Source organism: Microtus ochrogaster, unplaced genomic scaffold (genome assembly GCF_000317375.1).
Source record: "Microtus ochrogaster isolate Prairie Vole_2 unplaced genomic scaffold, MicOch1.0 UNK121, whole genome shotgun sequence".
Taxonomy (NCBI): Eukaryota; Metazoa; Chordata; class Mammalia; order Rodentia; family Cricetidae; genus Microtus; species Microtus ochrogaster.
In genome coordinates, this window is record NW_004949219.1 from 185823 (window position 1) to 197002 (window position 11180).

An 11180-nucleotide genomic window follows, 5' to 3' on the forward strand; every position below is an offset into this window, starting at 1 on the left:
GGGAGACTGGCTAGCAGAGGGAAAGTCTGTAAAGAGCCGGGAGACTGGCTAGCAGAGGGAAAGTCTGTAAAGAGCCGGGAGACTGGCTAGCAGAGGGAGAGAAAGTCTGTAAAGAGCCGGGGAGACTGGCTAGCACAGAGAAAGTCTGTAAAGAGCCGGGGAGACTGGCTAGCAGAGGGAAAGTCTGTAAAGAGCCGGGGAGACTGGCTAGCACAGCGAGAGAAAGTGCGTAAAGAGTGTCTCGTTTCAGGGGTCATCTGCAAAGACCTGGGGATAAGCGGTTAGCAACAGAACACTTTCAAAGAACTTCACAGTTAGCGTGACACTGTGAGAAGGATGTGAGCAAGCCCAAACAATGCAGAGAGGAACTGGGCTAGCCCCCGACTCTGCATGACCAAAGCTGGTTCAACAGTGAGACTGACCAAGGTGGGGTGGCCAAGCTGGCTTTGTCAGCATTGCTTAGGAGGGCCTCCATGCCAATTCTACCCAGCCCTTCTGTTTGTTCGTCTCTAGCACCAGCCATGGGAGAATCCATGAGCTGAGCATCCTTAGAAACAGAAGGGACCTTTTGGTAAGAGCCTAGCACATCAGATACCATGCTGATCTGCCTTCCAAATGAGGAAAACAGTGGCCTGGAGAGGTATCTACAGATAGCAGTCACCCTCGGGATGCTCTTCCACCTGGCCACCGCTGACTTCCCAGAGGGAGCTCAGCCTTCCCTTCATGAACATCCTTCTGTCTATCACCAGGCAGCCAACCTCACTGTGAACCAGCACCGGGCAGAAATTCCTGTAACAGTAGAGATAATTGCCGTAGCCTGGATTGTGACCAGCAGAGCAGAAGACCTGGACTTCTGCTTCTCACTGATTTAAGTAGCCATTGGCTTAAGGGGGCTGGAAGTGTTCATGAAGACTGGAGGTCTACGTCTTTAACAGAGAAAATGATAAACAGATACGGTACAGATCTCATTTTCCTAAACTGACGGGAAAAACCACATGGAATCCTGTTTCTGCCCTGTGAGGAAACAGAGTGTCTACCCACTCCACACCATCTCTGGCTGCTCTAGCCATCTGTCACCGTGCCTCCACAACATCTTGGTTTAGAAGCCCCAAAACACCCCAGTCAACTGCTCACTCCCTGCCAGAACCTTCTCCATGAGTCTATGCAACCATAATGGAGCGGTCCGCGGCATGCACAGAGGTGATTGGTTGCCTTCTTAGTGTCTGGAGAGACAGCCACTCCAAGTGCAAAGACATATCCAGGGTGCACCAAGCCATTCTTTAAAAGGAGCGGGAGAGATGGCTGAACAGTTAGGAGCACTCTCTGCTTTTCTAGAGAACCCGAGTTCAGTTCTCAGCACCCACGTCAGCACGTTTACAACCCCTGCAACTCCAGCCCGAGGATGGAAGGCTGGCCTCAAACTCACAGAGATCTGCCTGCCTCTGCCTCCCAAGTGCTGGGATTAATGGTGTTCACCACCATCACAGAACTTTCATACTTGTTATCCCACTTAAATTCCACATTCACTTTAGAATATAAATATTTAGCAAATCCATTTATTTTACAGAGGCCAACTGACTTTTCTCAGGCAATATGACCTGTCTCCAGTGGCACAGACCCAGACCTGGCACGTCGTCTGAGTTACGAGAGACAGGTGGGGGGGGGGGGCAGCGTATGACCTGAGAGCACGGAGGAGAAAATACAGCAACACCCACCACTCACCTCAGAAACCAGCCCCTTCCAAGTGTACCCCATCAAACAGACAAACTCCATCCCAAAGAGGGCGCTTCAGGCCAGGCCCCACGTAAAGGGCCCTGCTCTGTGATCCTAGAGCACAAAGTCCTAGGCCTTTCTGTGACCGACTGAGGCAGAACAACTTCTGAGGCTTCCACTGGACTCCACTACCACCCTCAGGGTGACAATTACTGCCCATTTCCCCCCTGGAAACAGAATAAGGAGGTCACAGAGGAAAGGGAAGCACAGCTGTGGGTCGGGTTGGGAGGTTCATGTCCTGGCTGCCTCCAGCCTTGGGGCAGTGGCCACACATCCTGCCACCTGCTGAGGTCAGCACAGAAAGGATATCTTTCTCTACTCCCTCATTGTCTTAACAGAGGAAAAGGCCTGTGCTACAGTCGAACTAGACTGTGAATACAGCGCCCCGCTTCCAATACACAGATCAGTCGTAGGTGATGCTTGGAGGAGTGCCCCAAGCTGAAAAAGGGAGAACTTCTGTCAGGTACACATGAGAACACGCACTGTGAAGCAGTCAGCTTTCCTACCGTTTCTGTAAATTTATTATTGCATTTATTTTATTTGTGGGGAGGGGAGGCACATGCCGCCAAGTTTGTGTGGAGGTCAAAGGACAACTTTAGGGAACTCGTTCCCTCCTTTCCCTCCATGTGTGGCCCCAGGATTGAGCTCGGGTCATCAGGCAGGGTCCTCACCAAGTGAACCACCTCATCAGCCTTCCGGCTGGTTTAATAACAACGGTAGCCTACCACATATGCCTACCACAGGCCTCCAATGTGTCTGCACTGTGCTGAGTTCGACCTATGTCTTATTTCGTTTAGCTCTCACGCAACTCTGAGACAAGGGATCTGGCTTCATCCCTCATCCCACTCCACCTCGGAGGCTTCGGTGGGCACACAGTGAGGAGGCTGTGGAGGTCAAGATTGTTCTTAATCTTTTCTTGTTTTTAAATGCATCCTAACTCAATCCAGCCAGCCTTTTGACAGTCTTTGTGTTGCTGAATTATTGGCACTAAGCTTTCCACCTGTGTTCTAAGCCACTGCTTCATGTGCTGTTTAAAACAATTCTCCACCAGCAGGCCCTGGTGCATGTGACTCGTGCACCTGGGACTGGGCATAGAGATTGCTGTGCACTGGAGACCAGAGCCCATACTGCAGCCTTCACACGTGTGTGGTTCCTGTCATGAAAGCAGAAGAGGACCACCAAGGGGGAGGGGTCCTTAAGGAAGTGGAAGGGAAGAAAGACTGCAATAGGGATGATGGGGAGCTTTTCTGGAGAAGGGGTGGGTGGGAGGCAAGAGTGCGGGGGAGGGCCAACAAAACAAAGCGTGTGAAAGCCAGGACAAAAACCACAATTTCAGGCTTAGTTACTAAAAATGGGGTTCAGGGTGTAAGAGTGTTTGCTGCCAACGTTGACAAACTGAATTCGATCCCCAGGACACACATAGTAAAGGAGCGAAACAACTCCCACAAGTTGCCCTCCTCCACGTGCACACTCACACGCGTGCGCACACACACACATACACTCTCTCACACACACATACACACTCACACACACATACACACACATACACACTCACACATACACACTCACACACATACACACTCACACACACTCACACACACATACACACTCACACACATACACACTCACACACATACACACTCTCACACACACATACACACTCTCACACACACTCACACACATACACACACATACACACTCTCACACACACTCACACACACATACACACACATACACACTCTCACACACACACATACACACTCACACACACACTCTTACACACACACTCACATACATACATACGTAATAAGTAAATTCTTTCCTAAAAATGTAAAAATGAATAAAGGTCAACAGTAAGACTCGCAGATGCTAAAAGACATAATTTACAATTTAAACATAAAATGTAAACATTGTAGAAGCAAGCATAGGACGACAGACTTTGAGACACAGGGCTAGGCAAGACATTCTTAGGAGGAATGGACACCAAAAGCACCATGTATAAAGACAAAAAAAAATCAGTTAATTGGACTTTACCAAAATTACAGACTTAGTTTTTCAAAATGGTTCCAGAAAGAGAGTAAAGGACAAAAGCCCACCGTGGGAAGAAGATGCATGCCACAACCCTGCACACCGAGGACGCTCAGAGTCCGGGATAAAATAAACCACCCAGTTAGGGCAGTGAAGTAATGGACTTCTCCCCCAAACAGAACATGCAGACAGAGCACTTGCAGAGAGCATGCGCAGGCCTGTGGGCCTTAGGGAAGAGCAAACTTAAACCACAATGAGCTTACAGCACCCATTAAAACATCCGTTGGGACAGCTAACATAGAAATCAGTGCTATCAGATGCTGGTCAGGATACAGAAACGCCGGGTGTTTACACTGCAAGGAGGGATCTAATGAAATTGCTACTCTGGAGAAGCATTTAGCAATTATTTTATTAACAGCACACAGTTACCATCTAATCTAGCCTCCTGGGTATTTATCTGAAATAGTGAAAAAATATGCCCACACACACCCGTTTGTGAACATCCACAGAAACCTCTCCGGTAATAAACACTGAAAGCAACCCAGGTGTCTTTCACAGATGAGTGGCCAAATCACATCCAGCCCTTGGAGTACTACTCAGCAATGAAAATGAACCGATCATGGATACAAGCAAAACTCTGAGTGGACCTCACGAAACAGCACAGACAAAGGAGCTGATCTCAAGGGTTCCATGTTGCTTACATAAAACATAATACAACAGAATTGTAGAGAGTTATGACTAGGTGAGGTATCACTGCGATTCAGGGACGGAGGGGAAGAAGGAAAGAGTGGGTGTCACCAAAATGGGGGAGCAAAGCCCCAAAAGTCGGAATTGCTCTGCATCTTGACCATGGAGCTGGACTCACAGTGCGTGGGAGGTGCACACTCAGCAAACATGTGTGCTTGAAACCTGAAGAGCCCGGTTTGGGCTCTTAGGGTCACACTCATGTCACCTTGGTTCTGCTAGGGTCCCATGACCATGTAAGGGTCACCACAGAGGAGACAGGGTACCCTAGACCTCACTACTATACTTGCAACCTCCTAGGAAGCCACGATCATTTCAAATGGAAAGTGGAGGACTCTACTAACATTTAAAAGACAGAAGTGGAGGAAACAGAGCTGCAGCGCTGCCAGTGAGACCCCAAACACAAACAGGACAACATTTGAAAGCTGCACCCAGAGACTTGACAGGGTCGTGTTCCCAATGCCTACTTCCTCCTAAAAAGAAAAGGGGAAAAATAAAACAGACAAACAATCCTGATGTTGAGCCCCTTGATAGGCTGGGAGTTCTGCCCGGAGTCTGGGATGAATGCACCCTAGGGTTTCACAAGTGACAGAAGGGCTCAACCAGACCCAGCACAACATCCAAGAGCACCAGCGACTTCCTTTCAGAGAAGCAGTGCCCTGACCCACCCACCTCGGCCAGGTGTACACAGAACCACTCCTCCAAAACAAAGCAAGGGCAAACCAACAGAACTTCAAACAAAATCCCTCGGCAAACAAACATAAAACCTCAATAACCTCAGACAATTCCTAGCAAACTTTGTAATCAAATACATCCTCTGGCCTGACCTCTTCCCTCACCTCTTGCTTTTCAAGGATTCTGTCACCTACCATTCAGATACCCTCCAATGGTAACAAAAACATTCAAAATACTACAAAATCCCTGGCCTGCGTTTCCATATGCGCAGAGACACAGCTGGAAAGGAGTGCTACTTGAGAAAACGTTGGTAACTACTAGAAATGCTTGCAGTTCTTACGAACCCCAACACATGGGTGTGAACCGCAGAACCTGACAGTCACTGGATATTTTCAGTTCCGGGTGTTGCTGTGCACTTTCAGAAAACACACGCGCACCTGGAGGATGCTCTCCCAGCAGAGCTCCTGCCTCGGTTAATTCAGCGCACCATTCTTGGGGTCACGCATCTGGGTGGTGTCGGACATCAGAAAGAGCATAGCGCCACACAGAGACGCTCCAGACACACGCTGGCTAGCGGGGAGCAGGCACTCTCCATGCTCATCAGCCGAGCACCTTCCCGGGAAGCCGCTCACAGATCTCCATTTGTGTGCTGCTGTCCATAAAAGATGCACTCTTCACGCTTCAGTCTGTGCGTTCTCTCAGTCCACTGGAGCCCCCCAGCCCACACCTTCTCAACAGAACCTTAGATACCTAGACATGAGGGCATTCTTCACAGCAGCTTCTCACTTACTTGTCACCTGAATGAGTTTACCTCATCAAGAAAAAATGTGGCATGCAAGACAAAGCAAAAATGAGCTCACTTAACAACTAAACATCACCTGTGCACACACACCAGGACCCACCAAGTAAGAGGTCTTTAGAACACTCTATTCTATGCCTGCTCCTTACATGACCACACACACGCACACACCAGGACCCCACCAAGTAAGAAATCTTTAGAACACTCTATTCTATGCCTGCTTCTTGCATGACCACACACACACACACACACACACACACACACACACACACACACACACCAGGAACCCCATCAAGTAAGAGGTCTTTAGAACACTCTATTCTATGTCCTGCTCTTTTTCGTTCTGCTCAAATGTCTGCCTCCTGATCCTTTGCTTTTTTTCCACAGTTCAACTTAAGTACTGTTCTCTCGTTATTCTGATAAAAAGCCATCTTAGCGAGAAACCATGTAATGTTCAGAGCACAGTCCTAGTACGTACTTTTTCTGTTTCTCTGGAGCCGTCAAGAACTTGAGCCCCAGAGAACCTTAAGCACCAGTGTTGGACTGGGCAATGCCAACCTGGGCCCCATATGGTAGGCCGCCAGGAAGAATCTTAGGCAGTCTGGCAGGATCCACAGGCTAGTTTTGGAAGCAGGAAGCCAGGAGCGTTCCATCGTCAAGCCCTGACATTTCACTCCCCGAAAAGGAGTCTCCTGGATTGTCGCTGTTTAATATACCCTAGTCTGCTGTGCTCACTCCTGGAGAACAAGCAGACACTGCTGAGGCAGTGGATCTTTGCTGTATCAACCTTCCACCACCACCAGCAAGGCCTTTTATAAGCAAAACCCTCCAAACTTTTAATAGTCTTCAGAGGAGGAAGCTAGAACCATGTGGAAAGGAGCAGGAAGCAGAGGGACCAAATTCCATCCAAAATGTAAGCACCAAGGCCCTTGGGATCAAAATCTGTGTCCTGAAGCCGCAGTCCAGATAATAGAGACAATACACCCACGACAAAGGCAGAAAAGCAAATATTTAAAAAAAAATGGGAAGGGGGGGAAAGGCCTGGGATTTTTGGAGAAGGGAACTCATCCCCCAGCGTGGTTCCCTAGGAGGCAGTACCAGCGGTTCCACTGGGCTGTCAAGAGCCATCGTGGACCTGGGTGCAGCTCTCCGGCCTGCCACAAATGTCACGTTCCAAGAAAGTTCCACCAACTCCCCCTTGGAAAGTTTACATTTCCTCCCAGAAACCAGATTCTTTTCAAGGCAGTGCCAACAGGCCAGGGAAAGCCGGATCCAACCCCCGATTTGTGTAAGAAACTTGTTTGGGAAGAACAAAGAAGACGCAGGGGCGGAGGGGGCTTCGAGCCTCCCGGCCAGGGCGCGTCCTGGGGTCCGGGCTGGGCACCCCGTGCGCCTTTGTCTGCGCCGGCACAGCAGCATCCGCCAACCCTCCTGCCCCACCGGCGACTGGGACCCGCCAACCACACGGCAAAAGTCAGTCCCGCGTCGGGGGCCCATGCGAGACCCAGAGTCCCCGGTCTCCCGTAGGGATCCGCCCGTGGGTACTGGGCACTAGGAGGGTGGCACGGGACTGGATTCTGCTTTGTGTCTTATTGAACCTTCTGGATCCCTCACGGGACACTCGGAGGCCCCGGCGCCGACCTGGCAGCCCAAGTCCCCACATCTGGAGCACAGCTGATGTCAGCCTGGAATCCGAGGAAGAACCACAGAGACCTCTCGGCCCAGTCCAGAGGAGCCCTCCCTGAACCCCCGGCTTGAGCAGGTTACCTCTCAGCACAGGCTCGCAAGGTCCCCGGCGCGACTTTGCCCTCCGCATGGGGCGATCATGGGGCGATCCCGACAGGGGAATGGCGGCAGGGGGATGGCTGGCGGCTGGGCGGCGCGGCGAGGGGCGCCCCAGCGCTCAGGAAGTAGAGAGATGCCCAGCTCCCCCTCCAGTCCCACCCACCCCACCCTGCCGCCCGGTCCCTGAGCGCCCCGCGCTCCCGGCCGCCCGAGCTGCCCGGGAGGGTCGCTAGTCCGGTCCCTGTAACCTTACACTCCACCCCGCCCAGGCCCTGGCCGCGGGGCCCTAGAGCCCGTCCCCAGCTTCCCGTCGCCCCTCCCGGGACCTCAGAAACTGCCGGGGCTCAGGCTGACGTGTCTCCCTTAGACCCTTGTTTTGTCCTCGGCTGCCTCTAAATTCCTGACACACTCACCATTTCTGTCTGAATGCTTTAGACTCCATCCCTGGGATCTGCCTCGGAACTCCTGACTAGGTTCGATTTAGGGTCAACTTTTCTCCCACGCGGAATTTCCAGGTGAAAGTGGCCTTATTTTTCTCAGCATTCCCTAGGCCCTAGTGCTTTCATTAGGTAGGGAGATCGGGATAGGAGGGGCTATGATAAGCCCCTCTGAGCAGCAATGTGGCCTAAACAGACTTTACTGACAGCCTTAAACGTTCACTAGGTTCCTAGGACCTTACATCCTGGGGCCACAACCCCCAGGCCCTTATCTGTTCAACCAGAAGTAAAGAATTTTAAGTGTTAGGACATTGTTTGTGACTCTGTCCCACCTCTAAAATCAGGCTTTCTTTACTAAGTAACACTGCTCACCCAGCCCACTGTACTGGATTATAGTCCTTGCCTTCTGAAGCCATGTTCTGGGACCTTTCTGGTCTTCTGAGAGGTGGGGCTGCAGACCAAGCTCTTAGAGGGTTAGGGCAAATCCGGGCTTCTGTCTGTCTCCTCCCTCTCTCCCTTCTTCCCAGGCCATCAGAGGTTCCTATCTGCGTTGGCCAACTCCCTAACTCAGCTGCTCACATTTTTACTCTCTGGGCTTCATCAGATTTCATGACAGCCTTCAGATTTGGTAACATCGGCTCCGCAGACAGAGGGCCCAAATGTAATTGGCAGAGTTATTTCCCAAGCAGAGGCTCCACTTAAAGTCACCTGCCCTTGTAAGACACACAAAGTCAAGATATGTGCACAGAAAAGGCAGGGCTGTGGATCCTCACTTGTTAAGTTTGGACTGGAGAGTCTGGTCCAGAAAGAGTGCAGGGGGGAGGGGTGGAGATCAGATCAGATGAGCAGGAAAAAGAGGCACTGGCTGGCAAGGGCAGTGGAGCCCAGAAGGAGCTGGCAGGGTTCGCGTGCTTGGCGAGAAAGTAGAAATGGGGGAAAGAGTTTTAACTACAAAGGAAGAGGCAACACGCTTGCGGAAGATGAGCAAAGTCACAGAAGTGTAGGCCTGGGACGAAATGAAGAAACTGTGCCACACCTTGGTTTGGCTGTTGAGGAGACTCCTGTCAGGCTGTGAAATGACTTCCCTAATGTCACAGAACAAGTTCAGTAGCAAAGCCGGGGTGGAACCCCACACCCCACATGTGCTTCCTTGATGAGATTTCCCTCTGTATACTGTGGTTACCATTGATTAATAAAGAAACTGCTTTGGACCTATAGCAAAGCAGAACTTAGTTGGTGGGGGGACACAACACACACACCACGACACTAAACTGAATGCTGGGAGGAAGAGGGTGGAGTCAAGGAGAAGACATGGGACCACCTCCAGAGAGAGATGCACTGAAACATTGCTGGTAGGCCATGTCTGTGTGAGGCTGCCAGAAGCCGTGGAACTTGAGTTACAGACAACTGTGGCTGCCATGGAGGTGCTGGGAATTGAACCCGGGGCCCTCTGGAGTGCGAAGGAGACAAGGTGGAAGCATGCAAACCAGTTCATATGGAAAGCATGCTTCCAAGTGAAACGAGGGCTGGGAGAGGCTGGAGAAAGAAAAGGGCTGGGAAGTGCCAAGGCTACTCTGTCACCCAGCTCCAAAGCTCTCTAGGGCACAGTCTGCAAGCTGAGAATCTTGGGAGTTTGTAGGAGAGTCTGGCCCACACTCTGCACTCCTCGATTGACCCCAAGCAGCCACACACGTGGCAGCCTAGACAGAAAGCCCCGCTGGAGGCCAGCTTCCCTAACCCTGTCTTATCCCTCTCAGCTGCTAGTAGTCTGTACCTCGAATGTAGAAAATGAGTCATCTTCTCCTGTCTCTGAATCGACTGCTCAGAAACTGTGGGCTGAAAGAAAAGGTGCCAGCTCCAACAAAGCTTTCTCTAACAGATCACATATAATAATAATAACAACAATAATAACAATAAATAACGGTGGTACACACCAATAATACCAGCTCTAGAGGGGCAGAGGCAGGAGAAACGCACCAAGTTCTGGTCCCACAAAGAGGATGTCAGGTCAGTCATGTTGACGAATAAGACTTTGCCTAAAATAATGTCTTAACTAGCAAGCAAAGCAGTGGTTCATACCTGTGCTTCTGGGGGAGGGAGTGTACATACTCACACTAAATGTCAACATCCATTCTACAGTGACTCACTCTTTCTCATGCTAACTGCTAGGGAAGGTGATGGGAACAATTGAGTGTCCTTCGGGGACCAAACAGGATGGGGATTATTGGATATTGCCAATAGGATACCAGTAGCCTGAGGGTAAGGCCTGAGCACTAGCCTAGGTTCTTCCCCTTCTAGACTGGGAGGGTTAGACCACAAACCACAGTTTCTTCTGCCTCAACCTCTGAAGCTTGTTTTGAGGGCTGAGATAACAGACCAGTATCCGCAGCTTAGGAAGTCAGCGAGAGTCTTCCCTTTTTCTTCCAGAATTTCAAAATACCAAGGGCTTTCAATGCTTTATTAGCATGCAAACACCCTCCATCCACATGCACTCAGCTCCTATCTGAACACACATCTAAGTTTTTATTAGCCTGGGCCTTGCTCGATGGACACTAAGTGGCTGAAGAGGGAAAGAGAAGGCTAACGACCGAAGAGTCCACAGACAAAGCCATGCAGGGACTCACGTAGCCTCCACCACTACAATCTGTAGGGCACAATGAATGACTATTTCAAGAACAAACCAATGGAAGGTTTCAATCAGGCAGCCTTGATTAAAATGACTTGTTTTGCTTCTAGAAAGATTGCCTTAAAGTTCCAGTTTTCTGGTACTTTCCAAAGTGTGATTTCTGAGCCATAGCATGTAGGAATTTGAATTCCCATAGCCTGATGTGGGAATGATTTCTTATTAATAAAGAAACTGCCTAGGCCCATTTCATAGGCCAACCCCTAGGTAGGCGGAGAAAACAGAACAGGATGCTGGGAGAAAGAAGCTGAGTCAG

General features: G+C 50.3%; 1 protein-coding gene across 2 annotated transcripts in view; it reads right to left on the reverse strand.

Moving 5' to 3' along the window:
- Positions 1-11180, reverse strand: part of Amotl1 (angiomotin like 1) — a 95374-nt gene that overhangs the window by 57296 nt on the left and 26898 nt on the right. The window contains exon 1 of one of the 2 annotated variants that reach the window (XM_013355379.2): positions 7787-7947. The exons of the other annotated variant lie outside the window; for it this stretch is intronic. Within the exon in view, the coding sequence (XP_013210833.1) occupies positions 7787-7835 (49 nt within the window). The 5' untranslated portion in view covers positions 7836-7947. Of the gene's footprint in view, positions 1-7786; positions 7948-11180 lie in introns of those variants that run through there. 2 annotated transcript variants of the gene reach the window in all.